The 25,581-nt window shown below is 39.7% G+C and overlaps 1 protein-coding gene across 1 annotated transcript; it reads left to right on the forward strand.

Moving 5' to 3' along the window:
- Positions 1 to 25,315, forward strand: LOC139719495 (uncharacterized). The gene is made up of 13 exons (XM_071630912.1): positions 1 to 81; positions 3,043 to 3,675; positions 4,880 to 4,979; positions 6,224 to 6,556; positions 6,878 to 6,968; positions 8,586 to 8,687; positions 13,922 to 14,002; positions 15,417 to 15,490; positions 17,158 to 17,311; positions 18,278 to 18,802; positions 20,129 to 20,500; positions 20,846 to 21,162; positions 22,322 to 25,315. Exons 1-13 carry the CDS (start codon positions 59 to 61, stop codon positions 22,646 to 22,648), a joined length of 3,132 nt encoding a protein of 1,043 aa, XP_071487013.1. The 5' UTR covers positions 1 to 58; the 3' UTR covers positions 22,649 to 25,315.
- Positions 25,316 to 25,581: the final 266 nt, after the last annotated feature.

The raw sequence follows: 25,581 nt of genomic DNA on the forward strand, positions 1-25,581 counted from the left end.
TTTCAGCATCAGGAATATCGTTAACTTTTCTTCGGCTTGGAATCTCTTCACGTTCAGTATGATGAGTACGTGTGCTACAAGGTAAAGTATTTTTTGATGCAACTTATGAAGCCCGTAATTCTTATTTTTAGCACAGTATGGTCCTATAACACCGCAGTATATAGTGGGCATCCTTTTAGATGCGGTGCCCAGATTTAAAAAAAAAAAGTGTAGAAGAATCACAGTCACAGTTACATAAAGTACAACAGAAATAGAAAAAAACATGCAAAATTGATCTGTAAAACAAATAATGCGTTTAAAGAAAATATTCGGTCATGCACATTATCAAATGTTTGCCGTTAGCAGTGTACATGGGCAGCAGAGAAGCTCGAGCAGAACTAAGCAATCTAAACTGCACACCAAGAACCACAAAGAAAAATTGCTTTATAAACTCCGTGTGAACTAGAATATCTGACGACAGTCGGTCAAGCAATAAAATTGGTAATCTCACTAATTGGTTGGAGTGCAATTACACACTATTTTAGATAATCCTGCTCAGCTAGTTAAACATACAGTTTACCTTTTATAGGGAGCGGTGATTTTAAGAATTTTCGAGTAATCACATTTGATGCATAATTATGTGTATAGGTCAGGTATATCACAAAACATCCTATCATAAAAAATTTGGAATAAAACCTAAAATATAGGGAGATATCATTGTGTTTCTCATTAAACCATAACTGTACACGGCTTTGTCTATGAACAATTTCATTATAACGATTGTTCACATCTTGTATATTTAACAATACTTAGCCTTAATTATATTGATTCGAAATTTTAAGTGGCTTGTTTCTATCCCTAACACATTTTAGAACTATTTTGAACCACTAAAACTGGGTTTTTGTTTCATCTGCAAATGGTAAATTACGCATATCTGTCGAGCAGAGTAGTAAAATTTTAATTCATATTGGACAAGCAATTCTTCTGACTGACAAGGAATTGAATTGATCCATGGAGGAACCAGCTAACTTTCCTTCGCAATAATAATTCTTTCAATTCAAATTGGCTTGCAGGAGGTTCACTAACAAGCAGTGCTATTCTAATTTTAACTGCATCACGTTGTGAACACATATCTCAACCGAGAGCCTATCTGCGCTGATTGATTGATGTGCGCACACTGCTCTGTGTTAAAGGCATTATTCGTTTTGGTTCAGATGAGAATTCAGGTTTTGATTTTTTTTTCCAGATAATCCAAAATTACTTAAATATTAAAGATCAAGCTATTATGGGAAGAATTAGAATTTTTATTTTGTTATAATCAATTTTGAAAAGGCTGAGATATCAAAAAACAAAACAAAACAAAGATGTCCTTATAAAAGGTTGGCCTCACCTTTAATAAGGACCACTTTATTTTACTTTTGCTGTTTTTTTATTTCAGCCATTTTAAAACCAATTTTCATCAAATTAGCTTTCAGTTCCGTGTAAAATTGATGTTCTTTAATATTTCATATCATAGCATATCAAAGCATATCATATGTTGGTAGAAAAGAGAGTTGCTGACATTCATATTTCATGTGATGTTATCGTAATGGATTGTATATTTAAACATAATACAATCATGTACACAGTACATGTAACTGTTGTATGATAACCTTACACTTTTGGTCGAAAATTTACAACTCCTTTCCACTTTAAAGTCATTGTTGCTATTATAGGTGATCAAAAGTCTACACTGATTTGATTCGAAGAATGTACAAGCTTGATTTCATTTCAATATTAAAATGGAAAATACATGTACGTTCGTTGGGGTTTGTGCCAATACCATATACATATAGGAACTTTGGGGTGGCACACATGACGTACAATCACTTTCTAAAATTTGCGTTACTTTGTGATTGTCTGTTAATACTTTCTTGAACACGTATCAAACTTTAGGATGTTATAACTTTCTCATCATAGCTCTGTTTGATGAAAGTTGTGCCCTGTCTTATTTGACATTTTTTAATCAATGCCAACTAGAATATAATCAAAATTATGTCGTGGACTTGGGCTTTAAATCACTTTATGCTAAGATGTTTTTAAAGTTTTTACTCCGTCGAGCTGGCCCGATTCTTCTCCTCGCTTGTAAATCAGATGTTTCAGCTTTAGCTTGCAATCTGTAACTCAAGGAAAGTCTGGAAGTATACATTGTGCTGAATCACAATAGCGGTAGGCCAAAGCCAAAATTCGAGGGAAAACGAAGGAAAATAAGTCACATTTTATGACCATTTCGGAAAGTCATTTACACGTAGTAGGTAACACTCATACTCACATGACGGTGACATTCTAGCTCAGTCACCTCCGTTATTGTACATGTGCATGTATACTCCTTTTTCCTGCTTCTTGCGGTTAAGAATGAAACAAACTTCACAGTTTCCCAACAGTTTGATAGTCACGATTCCCCCAAAGCTTTACCTCATACTCATTACTGGATTATGTCTGTCAAAAGATATGATTGTCTACTTCTGTCATCATGTGCCAACAATCAGTCATGCCATGGAGATAGATAGGCCTACATGTGCCCGAAGAGCAGTAGCTGACAGTTTCGAGTCGCGTGGTTCCTTTATCCGACATGTTTGTAATAATTATAAATCAGCAGTTGCGATCTTAACGAATTTCATTTGTAGAAGGAGACGAATTGAAGGAAACTCACACAGCAACCTTCACCCCTCTGCTCAATAATCTTTTGCTTAGAGTAGGTAAATTATATTGAGCAGGAACGTCCCCATACGTAGTATCGTCATAACTTGATAAGTCTTATCAAGCACGATAATAATTTTGTTCCTGAGCAATGAATGTATCTACTATCCACTGCGTGTAAAACAGACTATTTGTGGGCAAAAATTAGTTGTCAATATACGAGAACTAGTACAAGGCATGGCGTTTACTCTGCAGTGACTGATTAATTATGTAGGATCCTGATTATTATCAATATTCTTGTAATTATAATATTATTATTGATATAATTCTGGATCAACCAAGTTCATGTTCTTTCTCTCGTTATGTAAATATTTATCTTTTCAGTCCGGAAGGCGGTTCCCATGTGACGATGGTGCCTAACACGTACAAGACGAGAGAGCAAATGTTCGAGACAGCGGCTGGGGACGGTAACGGGCTCACGTGGGGGGACACGACCACGACGATTGCCGAGATCGTCAGCCGAAGTCCTCCCATCATGCCCATACTCCTGCGATGCGCGTCGACTCCGAGCGACCCTCGCCTGGCGGAAAAGATCGCCGAGGGAGACGTGGTAAAGATCGCCCGTCTTCAGCCCGTCGACATCGTGCAGGCGAGAGTCGAGTTCAAGAGTAGCCAGGAGCGCGAGCTGAGAGGCATGCACGAGTACAACGGCGTGCCTCTCCCGTCCGTGCTCGCCATGCCGAAGTCGTTGAGCACGATCTCATTCGAAGTGGTTCGCGGCAGCGTGCGCTACGCATTCAACGACCTCAACGATCTGAACCCGTCCAAACTAACGTCGAAGTCGAAACAGTGCATGCGATTTAACAGCGTTGAACAAATCTCCAAACATCTGCCGAGGTTTGTGAAGGTGATTAAAACTTATAAGGCCATCAGACAGAACACGAAGGTTATTGAGGGCCACGTTCTCGAAGTCATGGGAGTTCATACCCCCTGGACCACCAAGAATAAGTATCTAAGGTATGTCACTTACAAAACAAAAAACAAAAACAAAACAAAAAACTTTTAAACGTAGGCCCCTGTTTACCATTGGGAGCAGTGATTTGGAAAATGTTCAAGATACAGTGTATCACATTTGATGCATATGTGTATGTCAGTAAGCTGTTATATCACAAAACATCCTATCACATAAAGATTTCGTAATAAAGCCTAAGATATAAGGAGATTGAATTGAATTGAATTGAATTGAATCGAATTGAGATAATTACATATGTATTGTTATTTTCCCCCACTAAACCATAACTGTAGACGGTTTAGTCTGAAACATTTTTATTTTTAATTTTCATTTTACATTTTGTATATTCAACAATATGAAGAGTTTGTTCGCAAAAACCGATAAGTCCATTTTTGAAGATTTTGAAGTACGGTCTCTGTCATAAAGTACAAAATAATGCCTTTTAAATGATATATTGGTCACTATAAAGGTACATTTTTGAAGTTATGGTCAAAAGAAGCAAAGATTTTCTTATTATTCTCTTTATTTTTCTTGACCTTTAATCGCAAATATCTCCATTCGGCAAATAATGACTTATCGGTTTTTGCGAACAAACTCTTCATATTTAGCATTGATTATACGTATTCAATATATTACATTGGTTGTTTCTATCCCTAACTCACATTTTAGAAATACTTTGAAACCCTACGGCTGGGTTTTTGCTTCATCAGCAAATGGTAAATAGTGCCGTTAATATGAATTTGTTCATCCTAGTCAAAATGAAAATATTATAATCAATTGGCAAGTGGTTGGAGAAGTTTTCCTTTTTTTTTTCTTTTCCACATTGCTATGCCTTGCAAAGACACTTTTGTCCCTGCAAGGTAAATAACTTTGTTTATCAGCTGAGTGCAGGCACAATGATATGAAAGGTACAGATTGGGTCGCGATGCTGGTAACGAAATCGAGCAAGCACTGTCGTGGCCCAATGAACACGGTTCCACCTTTATTGGGATCACTTTGTTTTGGATATCTTAGCCATTTCAAAACCAATTTATATCAAATTAACCTTGAATTCTTTTTAGAATTATACACCATGCTATTTAATAATTGATAAGAGGTTTCTCATTATCTCCGAAAACCCTTGTGAAAAATGGTGGAAACCTGAATCCCCATCTCAACCGTAACTATCCCTTTAAACTAAGTTATACTTGCCCTTAACACCCTTCTTAGCTGTCGAATCGACGAACCTGATGGGCAAGTGTGCAAGCTTGACTTGAGGTGGAAAGGTATTTTCGATGCGCTACCCGATACTAAACACTATCTCATCCAGGTGAGTTCATGCTATTGGTTTTGTTTGTTTGTTTTAATTGTTTGATTGTTTGTAGCTGTTTTAGCAAGGGCATGCTGGAAGTATGTGACTATGGTATAGTGAAAAGTGCCCTGGACTCAGAGACAAGAGTTTATGAGTTCGAATCCAACCAACTGTTCTCATGCAAGGAAGTAGGCCTATTATTATTCTCCCTGCTAATTCTTCTATCAGGTTGATGTGTTTTGTGCATGATTACCCTGTTGATTGACATGTGAAATTGTTTTTTTCAGGCAGTGAATATGTAAGTAGTGACGCAGTGTGTCAAATTTGTACACTGTGTATTTGATACAATGACACTAACGACATTGGCAAGAAAAAAATGTATCATTTACAGTTTGGGCTTATAACCATAAACGACATTGCATGGTAAAAATATTAGGTATCACAAATGTGACCCTGCACCTGTCCATAATTAATGCCAACTTTCAAAGCAGTAGCTCTATCCTTTCAAAAGTTATTAGAGTTGAAAGTGAAGAGTGTGGACAAGGTTTTTCAGAAATGAAAAAGGGATTCTAAAGACACACCTAATCACACTATTCTACCAAAAATGTTCGAGATAAACTGCTAAAAAAACACACTTCCCTCCCCGTTTTATGATACCAAATTTTAGCATAATGTATAAAAGAAGACCCGCTCTTGCAGAAAATATGAAAAAGTCAAGTTCGGCTAGGTTGACCCATTTCACTTATTTTCAGTCCTCACGCAAAATCAGTGTGTGCGACTTTATGTTCGTTTTGAGGTGCACGGTCACAAATGTTCAACGCTTTTCAACCGTTGAAAATGTTATGACTCTCATGAATTTAAGAACAAAGACATTTAGTTATATATATCACTTAAAAGATCAGTTTCTTTGAAATATTTTGCTGCGATATTTTGTTTTGATGATTGATGTCAAGATGATTTTCCAAACTATATCATCTCGATTTGAAGTAAGGAAACAGTCCATTTCGCTCTCTGATATGTTTTCGACAATATTTCAGTGTTGGCAGACAGATGGGTAACACGGTGAAAGTCCTATCAATATGGTGCAAAACGTTGGTTATTGAGGCGGCATTTGCATAACCGGAATTTGTAACAAATTCCTCTCGTCTCATTTTACAAAGTGGCTGCAATCGTGTATCTAGTTAATTTTGCATAACGAAAAAATAACAAGGGTTATCCAAAGCTGTTTTAACAGGCTTACTATTCGTCGATTGTCGTTTTAGGACCTTCTGCGCATGTACCGTTTACCGGTGGTTGTGCGCGTGCGCGACTTTACCCCCACCGATTGGATGCCGCAGGTGACGATGTCACAGCTGAAAGCTTGCAGAACCCTCGACCTCAACTTGACCCTTGACCGGGAGGTCACCGCTGAGTACGTCCTGGGCATCAGAGACGGCAACAACTCCCCTTCAACTCTGAATGTCATGGTGATGTCTAAAAATGTCAAGGTCGACTTTGTGACGTCATCGGATATGACAATGAACCCTAAAAAGTACCATCACTACATGGAGAATCTTGGCATCATTGGTGATCCTCACGTTAATTCCATCTCAAAGGTAAGCCAGAACTGATCAGATATACAAAAGCAGGCAAATCTTAACGATCAATGCAATCCGAAATGCTATCCATGCCTTGTGTGAACAAACTATGAAATATCATCAACGAGCTTATTCTTGTTTAGAATTTTGTCAAGACCTTCTCGCTGTATGATGGCTAGAAAGGGCGAGCGAAGCGAACCCAGCCGAGCGCGCACAGTCCAACTCAATTGAGCTCGCTTCGTTCGCCCCATGCGCTCACCACCATACAGCGAGCTAGAGGGCCTTGGAAAACGGCTCATTCTTTTTACTTTTCTCTTATTTATTACTCCCAACTTACAGGACATATACGCCAGTGAGTACGGGTCATTCCTCATGACAACTGTCCCAGTGTCAAAGTTGAAGCCGAGGTCACTCCTTTTGAAACCACAAGGTGAATATAGACGGCTAGACAGCTCAGACATGAAGTTTGTTGTACGGCTAAATTGTGAAATGCATCGTGGTAACCATCACTCAAAAAAAGGTTAAAAATTAAGGTAAAATGAGAGGAAATGATGATAACGAAAGTTTATTGTGAAATAATTGTAGATTTAAGATCCTCTATGGTTATTCTACAAGTTTAAAACGAAATAAACTTTACAATTTATCTGAAGCACGGTATTATACAGAGCGTGTCAAAAAAAAAGGTAATCAAACTTTGGAGGGCTACCATTCATACTTGTCAGCTATGGAGAGTTCAATGTTAGATGTGAGGAAAGAAGAACTCTTCCTTTTTCCATTTATATGTAATGATGTTGACAAATGTCATGCATGGCTCAGCACATGAACTTTAAAGACAACATTGACAAATCGCACTTTTTCCAAGTTTGAATGTCACATGAAGCAACAATGAATGTATCACTGAGTGGATGGTATCTGTCATTGAAAGTGGTCAAAGTAACAGACCAGTGCCCTGCTTGACTTCAGGTTCGTGTTAAAGGTTTCTTCTAACCTTTTATGGTCCATTATTAACCTGCAACATGGCACCGTTGTTGATAACTTGGTCACTCCCACAAAGGCTAACCCATTATTCATTTTCTCTTTTCATATTCAAGACGTAGTTTGTCGCTGCAAGCTATGTGTTGAATATGAACAGAGAAAAAAAAATGACTGCGTGGGTTAGACTTAGTGGGAGTTACCACGTTATCGGACACTGGTGCTTATGTTAAAGGTTGTAATATATGGACCATAAAATGTTAGAAGAAATCCTAACCACAAGCCCTAAACACAAGCTTCCTGCATTCGTACAAGCTGGCCGGTTTATTTGGTCACTTATGTTGACGGATCTCATCCATTCAGTGAGACTTCATCGTTCCTTCATGTAACACTCAAACTTGGAAAAAAGTGCAATTTGTCATTATTCTTGTGCGATGATATTTTAGTGGTTGGATGTACACTCCCGTTATAACGAACACGGTTAAAACGAAATTCTAGTACAACAATGTAAAACTTCAGGCCTAAACATTATTCTCTCTATATGAGGAGTTTATTTGCAAAAAGGGCTAGATCCACTTTTAGTACTTTAGAGAAAAACTGGGTTGTTTGTGAGAATTTGTACACAAGTGTATGGAAAATCAAAATCTAATTTTGCTATAATTTCTACTCAAATGTTTGTCTGGATTTGAAATTTTCACTGTAACTAACTCAAATGGAATTCTGTGCAATAATGCTAATAACTCAATTTTCATCAAAAATGGATCTAACCCTTTTTGCAAATGAGCTCTTCATATTTGTCACTGTCTATTTCTTTGGTTATAATAAAATTTCGATATAATGAGAGAACACTGCCGGTCCCGAGGACTTCGTTATAACCAGGGTCGGTCGGACAAAGTAAATTTGCGTGTATCTAAACATTATTATCATTATTATTATTATTATTATTATTATTATTATTATTATTATCATTATTATTATTATTATTATTATCTAATTTTATTCATATTTACATTTTTTGTCTTTATTTTTTATTCATTTATTTATTCATTTCATTATTTTTTGCTCGTTGGCACAGCTTCATCTCTGGATAAACCCGAGGAGTGTGACGAGACATCTGCGTCTGCGCAAAAGAGGAAGTCATGTGACTATATCGCAATAGACGTCAACTCGTCTGAAGGTACTGTATATATATATATATATATATATATATATATATATATTTACTATAAACCACAAATTTTTGCGAATTTCGCAAGGAGCCAGGATTTGGGGGAAGCAAAATGCACAGTTAATTTTTGTCTACACCTGTACACAATGCATTGGTACCCATACAATGTTGGACACCGCGAACATTATAAAGTTGACTTGCACCGCTGCTAAAGCAGTTGAAGAGTTTGTTCGCAAAAACCGATAAGTCCATTTTTGAAGATTTTGAAGTATACCGTCACTGTCATAAAGTACAAAATAATACCTTTTAAATGATATATTGGTCACTACATATAAAGGTACATTTTTGAAGTTATGGTAAAAAGTAGCAAAAATTTTCTTATTATTCTCTCTATTTTTCTTGACCTTTAATCTCCATTTGGCAAATATGGACTTATCGGTTTTTTGCGAACAAACTCTTCAGTTGCTACGCCTAGCCCGCGTTGTGATTGCGACTGCATTTCCAGCTTATCATAATAATGATAATGGTATATTATGCGCTGACTCGTACTCTCTAGTAGGGCTTACTTTCACGCCGTGAAAAAAAAAAATGTGTTGGCTCCAATTCGCGAAAGTTTCATGCCGCGAATTTCCCGTTTGTGTATGTGTTTCTCGGGGTTTTTTTTCTATTGTAACTCATGCTTAGTTGAAAAACACACTCTTGTTGAATCACATGGTAGAGTGGACTTGCTGGTTATACAGCAGAGATCGAGCGGTTTCAAGTCCAAAAATCCGAGTTGTTTCTTCAGCTTTCTTAGTCCAGGCAAACTGATGTAACAAGTTTTCTGATCTATCATCATTGCTATTACCATTCATATTTTATCATTATTATCATCATTATATTCTCATAATTGTTGTAATCATTATTATTCTTATTATTATAATAAGTACAGCATTTGTAATGCGCCTTCGATCTAGTATCCTATTCTGAGGCGCAGAGGGACGTAATTATGAAAAGAATAGCATACATCATAGTCATAATTGTACATAAGAAGGTTGAAAAAGAAGAAAGAGATAGGTAGAGATATACACACCAATGGACAATTCGTTGAAAATTCAATCGAAACAAGATGCGAACATATGTGATTTCAAAAGCTTTTTAAATGTTTCAATGGTCTCTGCTGATCGGATCCTCAGTGGAAGAGCGTTCCAGAGAGATGGGGCTGCAGAAACAAAGGCTTTTTCTCCGAGAGTCGAGATTGTTCTTTTAACTGTTAATTGTTTACTATTACATGAACGGAGATTTCTGCCAGGGACGTATTCTGAAACAAGGTTTTGCAAATATTTTGGAGCTGAAGAATGTACTGCTTTCCATGTATGAATAAGAATTTTAAACTCTATCCTCTTGGATACTGGTAGCCAGTGAAGATTTTTTAGAACTGGGGTAATGCTGGAGAAGCGAGATGTTCCACTGAGGACCCGAGCAGCAGAGTTCTGAGCACGCTGTAGTTTGGCCAGTTGGTTAAAAGATGAAGCCTTGAACAATAATGCATTTCCATAATCAATACGAGACAAAACATACGAATGAATAACAGAGGCTGCAACTACAGATCGACATGTGTTTGTAATGTGTGTCGCCATTGACATTTCAGGGTCAAAATAAACTCCAAGATTCCTACAATTTGACACAGATTGTACATTGACACATCCGATTCGTAATGACTGACTACGGACCTTTGCTGCCAGATGTTTTGATGCAATTATCATAAATTCACTTTTGTCATCATTCAGTTTGAGTTTGTTCCGTATCATCCAAGCCCTCATATCATCAATACATGCTTCAAGTCTATGTCTAGTAGAGGCCTCACTTAAAGGATCAGATGGATCGAATGAGCTGTACAGCTGGGTGTCATCAGCGTAAAGATGTATATGGATGCCATGGGTCCTTGCGATCTCTGCGAGAGGACTTGCATAAATGCTGAAGAATGACGGGCCCAAAACAGATCCTTGGGGGACACCATACAGAAGTTCAGCGAAGGATGACATGCACTCATTGATCCTGACTGCCTGCGAACGGTTACACAAATAGGAAGATATCCATGCAAGAGCAGATCCTTTCACACCTATTGAACGAAACCTTGTGATAAGAATATCCTTGTCAATGGTGTCGAAAGCTGCTGACAGATCAAGGAGCACCAAGAAAACAGCTTGCTTCTTGTCAAGTGCTTGATGTATATCATTATGGACTTTAATCAGGGCAGACTCGGTGCTATGATGCCTCTTATAAGCAGATTGAAGTGGTTCACTTAAATCATTCATTTCCAAATATTCTTGAAGACGCTGGGCTACGACTCTTTCCAAAACTTTTGAAATAAACTTGAGATTGCACACTGGTCTGTAGCTATTGAGGGTGTCAGGGTCTAAACTGGGCTTCTTTAGCAGAGGTCGAACGACAGCTTGTTTGAATGAGCTGGGGAAGATGCCTGTTTCAAGCGATCTATTCACCATCAGTGTAATGCTTGGGAGAAGAAGATGTAAGTGTCTTTTCAAAATCCATGTAGGAACTGGATCTTGTGAGCTAGACGAAGGCGGGGAACCAGCTATAATCTTTCTCACTTCTTCCTCTGATGCCAAGTCAAAGCTGTTGAGCGTGTGGTCTTTCTCAGTAGAATGAGCTGTAGTAAGATTTCCCCCAGTCAGCACTTCAGCATCAAGTGTTGCTCGAATGTCTTGTATCTTTATTGAAAAATACCTGATAAACTTCTCTGCCAGCTCTTGGTCACTACGATGTGTTGGAAGAACAGATTTATTGCGATAATGAAGCATCTTGTCTATTACTTTATAGACATCTCTCTGACTGACACAGTCAGAGATCTGCTTCTCGTAGAATGATGCTTTTGCCTTCTTTATCATGTCCAAGACAATCAGACGTTGATCTCTGAAACACTGTCTATCTACTTCAAGTCTTGTCTTTCTCCATTTCCTTTCTAGTCTCCTCCTCAGCTTCTTTGCTTCTGTGATCTCTTCTGAATACCATGGGTTTGGTGGACGTGTGGCAACAACACATCGTTTAATGGGTGCGTGTTTATCCAGAATAGTTGATAGTGTTCTGTCATACTGATCAGCCAGCTTGTCGATGTCAGTCTCGGGTTTACAAATAAGGTCAGATGACTCCAAGTCTTCAGCAAGGGCCTCATGGTTTATTGTCTTCAATTTGCGATATACTATCTCCTTACGCCCAACTGCAGGTTTGGACATATGAAGATCACAGTGCACGGCTGCATGATCACTGAGAAAAGAAGAGACCTCTACTGACCTGATAGCATCTTCATCTCTTCTGGATAAGACATAGTCTAAAATATGTCCGTTGATGTGTGTGGACTCACAAACATGTTGAAGAAGATCATGAGATTTAATGATGTCTGCAAATTTCTTGGTATCTGCATTGGATTGATTGTCCCAGTGAATGTTGAAGTCGCCGACAATCACAAGCTTGGAAGGGGATGCAGATAAGACAGACAAGTAATCAGCAAAGTCCTGAAGAAACATTGATGATGTTGTTTTATTTTTTCGACTGTATGGTGGCTTATAAATCACAATCAGCTTAATGGAGACTGAAGAATTGTGGTGAGGTGTAAAGTCGCAACACATACTCTCAAAGCTGGGGAAAGCGTGAGTTGACAAAGTTACCAAGTCTACTGACTCTCGATGGATAACAGCTACTCCTCCTCCAGTACGATGCAGACGAGGAGCATGTCGGAATTTGAACCCCGGAAGTGTCAGATCAGCTATGATTTTCCTGTGTTTTTCTTCATTGGACAACCAAGTCTCTGTCAAACACACAATATCAAAATCATGTTCAGTGAAGTAGTCAGCCAGAAGATCAGCCTTGTTACTGACAGACTGTGCGTTAATGAGGCACAGTGTGTAGTTTCTCTTCTGGTCATCTTTACCGATGGGTCTTTTACACGTTGTTGAGAAGCAAGGATGGCTTGGTAGAGTATTCACTTTCTTCTTCCTTTTGACACCGCCTCTGGTGCCTCTAATTGTAGGCTTCTTGGCACTGATACCGAGTGACTTCACAGTAGCCCAAACATCAGAGGAGACATAGCCATTATGGTTGAGATCAAGAAGAGCTGCTCTGCTGCACTGTCTCCTGTGCAATGTGTCTGACTCATTGTTGCCGTTTTCACACTCCTTTCTGTCTATTCGATCTGGGCCAGGGTTTGCCTCAATATCTCCGGCAACCAGTAATGATACATTGAAAGTTGCAGTAGCATTACTGTAGTAGCAGATTCTCTTTCCGTTGTACTTTATGACCGGCTTTGATCTATTGTTCACAGAATTGCCATGTGAAGAGGTTAAGGTTGTTTTGTAGGGATCCGCCTCAGTGGACAGGCTACACAACAGGAGTAGTGCCAGCAACCAGCTTAGGAATCCCATTGTCAAATGCAGTGAATGAACAGACGATAATCACAGCACCACAGAAGACAATCAAAGCACTACTTTCACTGGTGAAGGTCCAGCTTCATAGGACAATGTACCGACGATGAATAGAGTTTGTGTGCATGACTGACCAACAGCTAGTATGGCTGCTTCAGGTTGACAGTCCAAGCCAGCAAGTGAAAAACAAGTTGAAGGGCAATCCCACTCTACTACAGCGAGACAGACTCCATATTTTGTCTAGCAGATTCCAGGATACATAACCAAAATACTGGTTATGTTTTGCACACTCCCAAAACTATGGGTATACCTCAAAGAGAGAAGTAGAGAGAGAGCTCCCAAAGCTGCTCCTCCCTCAAAGAGCGCTAAGGCTATTGCATATATATTATTACCAATATATTATTATCGTATTACCAGTATCATTCCTACTGGAAAGAACACATAATTATGTCTCACAGTGTGTTCACAATGTGTTCGCATAGTCGACTGTGAGAAAACACTCGAATTTAACAGTGCTGAGCAGTGTGAAGATGATTTCACACTGTGACGTGATTTTTTTTTTTCACAGAGAGTTCACATAGTAAGGTTCTGTTTCACACTCTGGATTGATGATTCACAATGTGTTCACAATGTTAAAACGCTCGAATTTAACAGTATGAAGAGATTTCACACTGTGTTTCACATTGTTCACACTGCGGGACGCTGTGTTCTTTCCAGCAGCTGGATTATTATCATTTCAGTCATTTAACTTGCCATAATTCCATTAGTATCATTATTACTGACGTCATCTCTCATGTACTTCGTTTTGTTTCCCCTCCTTAGGTTGGAATCACGCTTCCTCTGACGTCAACAATGATGATGAAGATGACTACGAGAGTCTTGCATCCATACTTTCGAATCACAGTGAGATCTTTGATCGTTCCTTTTATTTATTTATTCATTTATTCCGTTTTCTTTTAGCAGGGAAGCCATTTTAGCTCACTAGGAACTGCTCTGCCAAGAGGCCCTGCATCACATACAAAATACAATTTGAGTAAAAAACACAAACTTACAAACACGGTAGCAAAGAGGAAACATAAACACAAGATTGTATAAGTCCGATAGATCGTACACGAGAAACGGAAACGCACAAGCCAATGAAACAAAAGAAAGATACAATATTTGCAAATTATAATCTTTCGGTTAAAGAAGAAATCCACTCAAAAAATTGTATACATTTCATAAGAAAGAGGGGAAAAAATCCCTGAAGAACAGGGAGTGAAAAATATTATCAAAGTCGGATTAGAAATGGTGATGTAACGACATTCTGAAACGATCACTTTTTGTTATGTTTAAAATGTAGTCTGTTTTCTAATCGAAAGTTGGGGAAGAGACCATATGGGATTAAAGATCTTGTAATTATGTATTATTATTCGAAATCAATATTAACTACAAGCTGCGATAAAGGCCATCGTAAGAACTGCTTGCCAGAAGTCAGCATGAATATGAGTTTGTTTTTCGAACAATTCCTGATAAATTATATATATCATAATATATACAGTCAAACCTGCCTTAGCGGCCACCTGTCTATAGCGGCCACCTGTCTATAGCGGCCACTGCAAAATCCCCCCGAGAGAAGAGCCCTGTTAAAGACCCTGTGTATAGCGGCCACCTCTCTAACGCGGCCAGCGGCCACAAATTTTGTTTCCCGCGGGAGATATTAACCTGTCTATAGCGGCCAAAAACCCAATGGAGCCGTAGCCAAGCCGATAATTCAGCGTATTTTTCTGTTTAGCCGTGCGAGCAACGTTCAGTGATCGCCACCGCTGCATTCATCCCTCATTCAGTCCTAATAATGCACGATTCTTCACGAGAATAAACATGCTACTGTGCAACAATTTCATATACACCGCCATGGTTAAATGCATGAAACGAACGGTGTATGCATACGTACACACATACACTGTACATGTACATGTAAGGATACAATGATGAAACATGTACATGTAAGCAATGCACACAAAGTTGGATTACCTGTCTATAGCGGCCACCTGTCTATAACGGCCACTTTTTCCGTCTCCCTTGGGTGGCCGCTATAGACAGGTTTGACTGTATATATATATATATATATATATATGTCTATAAAGACAGGCCGCTAAATAGAAAGACAGAAAGAAAGACAGGTAAGAGAGACAGACATGTAGTTGATAGAGATAGATAGATAAAATGTTGTAATTATAGAAAGATAAATGAATTGAACCGTATTTCGTATTATATGATTATTATGTGTGCAAGAAATATTACGAAATTTAACCAGTTCTGTTTATATATATGGCAGGTGATCAAGAAAAAGGCGAAACTGACCCCTTACCTGGGCCTGGCGAAGCTTCACCAAACTACACAGCGATGGGTGTAAGTTCCTATGGACTTCGCTTTATACTTATTTACTCCACGACAGCGTATCGCTCAGTGTTTCTTCTTCAATACTTCACAGTCGCTATCGAAGAAATCAAACGAGCGTAAACTGACATGACTGTATAATTCGCATGGAAATCGTTGCTCATGGCGTCCAGGAAAAACTTTGACTTCTACTGACTTTGGCCAGATATTGCTCTAACTTTGACGGGAATTTGGCATACAATTTTTCCCGCAGATGTAATAATAATTATTATAGCGATGGTTTTGTTTTTTCTCTCCTCCATCGATTTTTATAGTCAATTTTCGTTTTGCGTGCGTCCTGATATTTTCTGAAGTTTATCAAGTGATTTGTATTTTTGCTAGCCCGAAATAAAACGAACGATAATAATCTATTTTGAATGGAGTGTCCAATCGGACCAGCAGCAGAAAACCTTCGTGGAAATTTGGCGCCCCGACATCAATCTTTTTGTGGCTCTGGGCCGCTGGGTCCCCGCTAATGTCGAGCACCCCCTGCTGGAAAGAATACAGTGTCGCACAATGTGAAACAGTGTGAACAATTTGTGAATACAGCGTGAGCAGATTGTGAATAGTTTATGAACACAGTGTGGAGAGATTGTGAACACAGTGTGAACAGAGTGTGAAATCTCTTTACACTGTTCAAACGTTTTGGCAGTATGAACACATATGGGTAATTTCAAGTTCGGTGCTGGTGCTAGTGCTATCTGCCTTAAACCTGCCTTAAAGTTCCAACACCGGCGGTCAGACTAACACAACAACACTGATCACAATTATCGATCCCAACACTAGGTGTTGCCGTGTTGGCATCAAACTACCGTGAAGTCCGCGAGAATTGACGAAGAAAAAAAAAAAGGGGGTTGCCACCTATAGGTAAAGTCAAATATCAAAAGGTATAGTCATGACTGCTTAGTTTTTGACAAACGCATATAACGAGGAAGACGGATTAATTTCAAGTTCGGTGTTTATCGCAAGTGCTGGTGCTGAGATAGCACTAGCACTTGCACTAGCACTAGCACTAGCACTAGCACTAGCACTAGCCCTAAGATATAGCACTTGCACTAGCACCGAACTTGAAATCTTGCATCCATTGTGAATCTTCAATTCACGATGTGAAACAGGACAGTACTCTGTGAGTACCCTGTGGAAAACCATACCACAGTGTGAAATAATCTTCCTCACACTACGAGCATTTTCACACTGTCGGCTACGTGAACACAGTGTGAACACACTGTTTGCGAGGGGATGTTTCATAAAGCTGCTCGTAAGGTTACGAACAACTTACGAGCGACTGGTGATCAGTTCTTGTGCTGAATTATGGAAATTCTGATAAGTACAATAGTGAATAGCACATCAGAACTGATCACCAGTCGCTCGTAAGCTGTTCGTAACTTTACGAACAGCTTTATGAAACAGGGCCCAGGACACTGTGTTCTTTTCCAGCAGGCTTGTATGTAATGTGTATAACATAACCTTGCAGTACGAAACCCAGAAACAGTTCAGTCGGCCTCGGAATAGAATTGTCAGGTATCCGTCGCGTTTTTGACTAAGTCATACGAAAGCCATGGCTTAAATCAATTATGTTTACACATCTTTGAGATTCTTTTTTTTTTCTGTTTTGTACCTCTTTTCGGGGGTAAAAACAGTATTCTCTCCGAGGCAGTAGCAGCGGCTGGCATTCTCAGGAAATGGAACAACATCATCGGGCACACCGTGCGACAGGTGATAGGTCTCACTACCAGGTACCAAAGCCAGTCCATCGCAGTGCGTCATGTCAGGACTTACCAGAAGTTAGAGGAGGTAGACATTCTATTCTTTTTAGAATGATTTGGCATAGAGGCATAGTAACACACACTCGTGTGTTATAATTAATATATATATATATATATATATATATATATGTATGTATATATATATATATATATATATATATATATATAGTACTAGAAATAGCAATGATAATGTCACAATAGAGGAATGCATTAAATGCCAATTGCCTTGATTTTAATTCAAAATCCGAATTTTCGGGGTCCTTCCCCTTCGTCAGGGATGACAGTGCGTTTGTTGTTATTATCTACCGTGTATTATTCTTTCTTTCTTTCTTTCTTTTTTTTTTTGGTTACACTGAGATTGCACGCGGTAGTAGGATATTAACACCTCACTGTTAATATCACTGTGAAAATTCATTCGCACTGTCATCCCTGACGAAGGGGAGGCCCCCGAAAATTCGGATTTTGAATTAAATCAAGGCAATTGGCATTTCATGCATTCCTCCATTGTGACATTATAATATATACCCAAAAAGCGCTATATCCATCATTTTCAATGAATTTAGCGCCTTTCGGAAGTAATCTCTTCAAGTTATATACATGTATGTGTGTGTATGTATTTTTTAATCACACACAATGTCATTACATGTACATTATACATATAAATATATCATGTAGACACAGAGAGAGAGAGAGAGAGAAGTGAGAGGTCCTAGAAGCTGCTTTTCTGAATTGAAATAACTTTTCTATTTCCAAGGCACGATGAAAATTAATGTCTACCTAAAGTAATTTGATTAGAAGCCAGTTAACAGACTAAACTGTCGTACTTGTATTACGTCTACTGCATGGCCATCAACATCACCAAAAAAAAAAAAAAAAAACAAATAAGAGTTTTAGAAAGACACATTAGCGATAATCAGCGACGCAAAGTATGGTATCACAAAGCTCAAAAGATTATATTACACTCATTCATTCTTGATATTTTTCATAATGGCAGACGATGTCCGCATAAGTACGATGACATGCGCAGAAAACATGCCGATACCGCCACCATTACCGGGCCGCCCCGCCGCCGTGGCCGATTCGTGTCCAGCTGGTACATCGCCCCCAATACGACCTCCCCTCATGAGACTGAAGACCCTACCTTTCAAGACAAATCCGCACCTCAAAGATTTATCGAACTGCTTTGCTGACCTGAAAAAAAGACCGACGACAAACATAGATCCCGAAAGCTGCTCGGCTACTCCGTTGATCGAAACCAATCGCCGACCGGCCGACTTTCAGTGCGGTCGAAGTCAAAACCAAGCGGTTTTCAAAATAAGACCATCGATACCTCCCCCACCGGGGCCCTTCGAGAATGTGTGGCCGATGTCTCCGCCACCACTTGACTGCCTTCCACCGCCCCCGTGTGATGGTGATGCGATCAACATGGCTGATATACCGATGGCAGACTATCCTCCACCGCTGCCCCCTCGGTGGCCATCTGAAGAAAGTATCGCTAATTTATCGACTAGCAGTGAAAGTAAGTGCCAGTACGGTCAGCAAAATTTTATACATTTTACATTCCATTACATTATATTACATCGTATATGTTACATAACATCACATTACATTATAATACATTACATTACATAATATTATATAACATTACAATACGTTGCATAACAATACGTTACATAACATCACTTTACAATACATAACATTACATTCTATTACATTGCATTACATTGTGTGACATGTGATTAACTACTGCAATATTTCGCCGGTGCACGTCACGAGTTCGACACCCACGAATTATACAGTCCTAGAGTCATATAGCCCAAGATTCATACGACCCACGAGTTCGATACTAAGCAAACAAGGCCCAAAAGACCGACATAATTATATAAGTCCAGTACTGTAGCGTCGAACTCATGGGTAGTGCCAAACTCATAGGCTTTATGACTCGTAGGCTGTATGACTCAAGAACCTTTTTTCAATGTCGAACTCGTGAGCTGTATGACTCTTGTGTGACGGTCTCGTGGGATGGACCCTATTTTGCAAGGGGTCTCCAAAGATGATATCCAAATTGGGTTTTTTGCTGTTCTCATAGTCTGGTATTCCTTTGTAATATTAGTTTCAAAACGAAATTATCACACCGACAATTTTTTGGTTAATAATTTGCTGCGCTCATGACAGTAGTTGTTACACGCTATATGAATACTGATGCGTAATCGAATCGTTTGCAACGGCCGTTTGCACTGCGATCGTATTGCATTAGACCCCGATTGCAGTGCAGGGCTGGGCCGAACCCGGACTGAGTCAAGGCTGAGCCCGGCCTCAATGTTGGTACTCGGCCGCGCAATTTTGTCCGTTTACAGTGGAGGGCTCGGCCCGGGCTTTTAATTCAAACCTTTCAATATTTTGTCGTATAGTGACGCTCTGCTTGTAAACAAACCAGTGCTATACGGTATCGCATTTGGCCCAGTCTGCGTTTACAGTGAGAAAAGGCCGGGCTGAGCCGCGGCCGAGACTACCTCCATAGAGTTTGGCCAAATGCGCTGCCGATTTTTGGTACCGCATTTTGCCCTTTACTCACTGTAAACGAAGTCTTACTGTAAACGGGGTCCAAGATCCCGTTTACGGTGCAGGGCCGGGCCCGGCCCTGCCGAGCCCGGCCTCAGTTACGGTACTTGGCCCCGCAATTTTGTCCTTTTACGGTGCCGGACCCCGCCCGGACTTAGTTTTAATTCAAGCATTTTGCGCGTTTGTAGTGAAATGAAGAACACTCATAAATAATGAAGTATAATTTCATATCTTTTACTTACCGTACATCATCCGTTCTATTTTTCTTCTTTTTGAATTCTAGGTCTGAATTCAAGCCACAGCTCTGTCGACCTACGGTCGGTCTTTGAAGGTGTTGATAAACGTATCACTCAACACCAGCGGCCCACCGGCCATGGCAGCGTCACACTTGATCGATCAAAGTCATTCACCCCTGGTCTTCCCCTACACTCCACACCTTATCGGCAGCTTCCAAAGCTGCCACTTAGTAGGCCCGACAGCAAGTCATCGACGCTGGAGTTTCCGCTTCCGGGGTCATTCACCCTCAGGATTCGCGAGAATGGATCTCGTCCGTACAGTGGCGACCTGCTTGACGAAATCCGACCACCTCCGCCCCTACCCCCTTGTATAGGCCCACGATCTTCCTCCTGTGACAATCTGCTGGCAGTGAGTGGAGGTAAACAGACGAAACTAAAAAACGCACATACACACAAACACCTAAACGCATGCATACACAATATCTATATGAATATGTGTGTCCATTAAGAAGTATGATACTAGTGGCGTACAATGGAGACTGCTATGGGGGGGGGAGGGTCATAACCTCCTACCAAAATGAAATTCAAACATGGTTTAGGTCTTTTTTTGTAATTTCATTCCTATGTCTCTTGGAGATGTAATATTATGTTATTTGTGAATCTACATTGCAAAGGATACGTGATTAATGTATGAATGTCATCGTTATCTACATATTCTCGACCGATTTCTTTCCGTTTCTGTTTTCCCTTATGAATTGCTAAAGGTAATTCAAGGTATGAGAAACACGCTGGGGACGCTAACGCGAGGATCACATTCAGCTCCAACCAAACGATCAATGAGCAGTCGGCGCCTCCGGTCCCGGATACACCGCGTCCAAAACTGAGATATAACCACCTGCATACACCAGTTGCGACTATAATTCCTCGCCCCTCTCACCCATCTGTCCGAAAAGGCCGGAAGAGCAACCCATTCGGACCAGTAGAGGGCGCTTGTACTAACGCTGGTGACCCGGAAACGGAAGCGGTAGAGCATGAGTCAGAGGATGAGTACCTGGCTCCGGTAGTCAAGAACCCCAGACCGGTAAGTATTTCCCTAGTGATTCTCGTAAAAGTAGACTGAGCTCATGACAATTATTCATACGCTGTTGGTGCCGATATTACAATGGCAACACAATCTGTAGGTTCTGATTAATTCAGGTAACGGTCAAAGAAAGTACAAAGTAAAATCAATTCATCTGGGTCCCATTTTATAGAAAGTTGATGTGATACACGTAGCAACCCTTGATGGAATAACAATTGTCATTGTAATGACTAGAATCCAGCTTCATGATTGGCTATTGCTATGGGAAGTTGCCATTCCAGCAAGAGTTGCTATCTTAACATCTTTTATGAAATGGGGGCCTGGACTAACTGTTTGATTCTCAGAACGGTTTCACGTCTGATCCTGGACGCTTCATCAGCTCTGATCTGGTGGCGGGAAGGCGTTGTTGCCAATCAGTGCAGACCCCTACCGATGTTCTAAACGGAGTCAGTCTATCGAACAATAACGTTGGTAGTGCGTCTGCACCGATTGGCAACGACGCCTTCCCGCCATCAGATCAGACGAGATGAAGCGTCCAGGATCGGACGTGAAACCGTTCTGAAAATTGAAACAGTACGTCCAGATGAATTGATTTAAATTTTTACCTTTTTTAATGGTAACACAATATTGACAAAGTCATACAAGTTTATCATTCTTTTTGCAAATTCCCTACTAAAATAGATAAATTCAACTCTGGAAATCAGAACGAGTCATGCGATTTATTTTGTAAGATGTGATCTGCAAGCGAGTCTAGTTGACAAAACTCAAATCTGTGCCCCCTTTATACCATCTCTCATTATTTTCTTCGTGGCTCAAACAAATCATTATCATGAATGATTGTGGAGACTTCTAAAGTGCCTAGTCCGTTACACAATGTGCAGCTTTTGCTTTGGATGTCATGGATGTGAGACGCTAAATGCTCCCTCAAAAACATAGGCAAAGACGGCTGTCCCCGATAGAGATCACTTTGTCCAACCTGGGAGGAGGCGCGTCAAAGTTTTAGCGTCGTAGATCTCAAGCTGCGTGTTAACATTCTTGGGGGGGGGGGGGGGAGGGCATTTCATTAAAAGAATTTCGCTGTCAAATTTGCTCCCCGCCAATCAGATGCAAGGATTTCGGGTGAAGTAGAGACATCTTCTTAATTCATTTCTTTAACCAGGTTCCCCCTCCACCGATACCCGCGTTGGAAAGCGTTAACGTTAACACGATTGTCAATGAGGTGAGTAAATCCGACGACACGGAGTGTGTACACATTACTTCCATCCGGGACATTCCGAGGGACATTTCGTGTCTAACGTGCGAGCAAGTCGCGCAGGCGCTGGCCTTGCTCAAGGTTCAGGATCGCGTCATAGAAGCCTTCCTGGAGAACCAGATGAACGGCGCCCTCCTACAGTCCATGCCGCAAGACATCTTGGAGAACACGTTTCATATGTCGCCGTTTCACGCTATCAAGGTGATCAAATTTGTGAACGGCTGGCGTCCATGATGTGCTTGGTTCTGCAGAATAGCTGCGTGATGAGCACGAGATTCCTCCAACTTTGGATATAAGACTGTGACACATGTAACACGCCTTGCGTACGATGCTTAGGCCTACTACCTGGAGTCAGTACTCAGTTCTCCTGATTCGAGGGAATTTTGCAGGATCTTTGTAGCACATAACACTTTTGTGTAGGAGCACAGGGGTAAAAATTACAAAGGCTCTGGATCCTATTTAATACGAGAAGATCATGATTTGAATCCTGTCGAGCACGAACTGCTATGGACAAGATGTTTTACCCTCTATGTCCTACTTTGGTAAGAGAATATCGCAATTTAGCTCGAAGGGAGAGCACCGCAAGTATTAGACCTGCACATTCTAAACTTGGTCTAAAGGACTATCGAACTTTCGTGTTTCCGCACTGTATCTAGTGATAATCCCCAGTATGCTGACATTTTGTGAAAGTTGGAGTGTATGGAATCATTATTGCTGTGGATGAACTCCTGTAGCAACCTATTTATCAAATCGTGGTAGCTGTTTAAGATTCTACATTTTCCACACCGAAGCCTTTACGTGCCATTTTGTTTTCCATCTTGAAACATCTCATTTCGGCGACCTGTGTGTATACTACTGTTGGGGAAAGACAAATACAGAAACACAGCCTTCGAAACGCAGTCCCAAAAAGCTAAATATTATGCTAGCAAGTTGTCATCACGCCACATTCGTTATCCACGCCATGTCGTAATTTCCTTTAAAACAGATTCACAATACATCAACTTCTTGCTGATATCAGGTCTAATATACTGCTTTTTAAAAACATCTTGAAACGTCGAGATTGAAGATAAATCTTAATCACGTCTCTGAAGTGCACCGGCAAATTCAGAAATATTCAAAGGTTTTAATGCTTGAAATATTTTTGAATGAATATTATTCGGGAGACCACATCGACGTTTTTTTTCCAAGGGTATTTTAGTTTTCAGCACTACAAACCCAGTCACAACATCTTGGACATGCGTACCTTTACGACCACTATTAAAGATTCAAATTGGTCATTCTTGCGTCGAGTTGTTTTCATTACAACCCTGTTTGACAATTGCCCTTCATCAACGTAAATGCGCACCGATTATTCAGCATTTGCAGTGAGAGCCCTGATGATAAAAATCATGGGCATATATGCTCAGGTTGGATTTCAACTAAACCGACTCCTGATCGCTAGAAAGACGTCGTATATCCGCTATAGGCTACCGAGCTTCCACCCGATACCCAGTGATGGTTCATATGTCAACTGCAGCAGGTACTGCATATTCATTCAAATTCATAATTTTTGTATCGAGTAACTTTTTTCTTTTAATTGCAAGTACTAGTAATCGATAATTGTCTTTCATCGGTGTAAATACAGACCGTTTATTCAGTGATTGAGTAATACCCATGGAAGAAAAAAAAAAACCTCACCAGAGTATAATCATATTATGCAAATATTTCTTCCATGGCTACCAGGTCTTCACAGAACAGAGAATAAGTGGTGGTTTACATCGCACTTGCAATGATAAATACTGTTGATATCAAAGTGACACATTATTTTGCATCCAACTTGCTAAATCCAGTAAATGTTTCTACTATATATGATTTCGTCAGAATTGGATAAAAGGTAAGAAAATAATGGAAAATTAAAGTTTCACATTTGTCTCATATTTACACTGATACTGATCACGATCACATATCCAAATTAGATGACGTGATGATTTAATTGCCTCAAAAGTCTCAGGTTCACCAGGACACAAATCATCACTTTCCTATTCTTGTTATCAATAGCAATTAAAAAACGTCCTTCTATTCATATTATGTATGTTCCGTCTTAATACTGTAGCAATGATGAGTGTGAGTGTGAATGATGTTAACGTAGTGGCTAAATTTAATAATCTATCAATAACATTAGTTAACGGTACACTGGTAGAATGAAATAAAATCTGCATGTCAGGATTTTGTGCAGCTGATTTCATGTCAAGTCGAGGATAAGCAACTTCAGATTTTGAAAGAAAATTGTATTTATGATATCAATTGTCTTGATAATGATGATCATAAGGCATAAGCGTTCTCATAACTCTTTCCATTGTCTTTATTTCTTAAGAGTGATATAATGACACTTCTTGCACTTGTTTCCTTCGATTCTTGCCTTGTGTAAATGTAATCGTCAAAGTTCTGTCTTTAAACTTTTCAAGTCTGCTCCCGTCAGCTGTACAGTATATCATTATTATACTACGAAAAGACTCACTTTTATTAACTTTGATTGTGCTTCATAAGATGAATCGGCACTCGGCACACTTTGACATGAAAATATGCAATTACAATAATTGTAATTTGGTGATTTTTCACTAAGAATCAGAGCACTGAGTTGGTTTCTCTGTCCCTTAGAACACATAATTACATCCATTGTGCAATCACTGCAATGATTCTGTCTAGTACTGGAAAGGTTAGCACAAGAGGTTGCGTTTTCTTTACCATTGTCTTCTTTACCTGCGGTCTTTGGTCTAAGTATCTGAAGGGTATGTGTTTCGTATGATTATCTAAACACCGTACATGTAGTAGTGCGCATAATGTGTGCGTAGCTTTTTTCAACAATCAGACAATACATCTAATGTGAATATGTTCAAGGAACTATCTAAACACACATTTTGTTCGGGGTTGGTCTGAATTTATTTCAATTAAAACTTGCAAAAAAAAGGCATACGGTAGTTCATCTGATTTCTTTGGCGTCCTTCGTTTAAAATTCTTTGCTAGAATGACTATCAATATATTGCTATAATGCCTACAAGTTATTTCTATTCATACTATTACTATATTACCGCCATTACTAATGCCACTTCCTTGCTCCAATCATTTCTCTTTCCTCTCTTTCCTCCTTTTGTTCCTCCTCTTCTTTTCTCCTCTCTATCCTCATCGTC

This window comes from Diadema antillarum, unplaced genomic scaffold (assembly GCF_040938485.1).
Source record: "Diadema antillarum isolate AM-2024a unplaced genomic scaffold, OU_Dant_1.0 scf00000111, whole genome shotgun sequence".
NCBI classification, from domain to species: Eukaryota; Metazoa; Echinodermata; class Echinoidea; order Diadematoida; family Diadematidae; genus Diadema; species Diadema antillarum.

What these genes read in the sequence shown, in the direction of transcription:
- LOC139719495 (XM_071630912.1), top strand. Translation starts at nt 59, where the DNA reads ATGATGAGTACGTGTGCTACAAG. An exon ending in ACGTTAATTCCATCTCAAAG is followed by an intron (nt 6,557 to 6,877) that starts GTAAGCCAGAAC and finishes CCCAACTTACAG; the next exon opens with GACATATACGCCAGTGAGTA. An exon ending in TAGTCAAGAACCCCAGACCG is followed by an intron (nt 21,163 to 22,321) that starts GTAAGTATTTCC and finishes TTCTTTAACCAG; the next exon opens with GTTCCCCCTCCACCGATACC.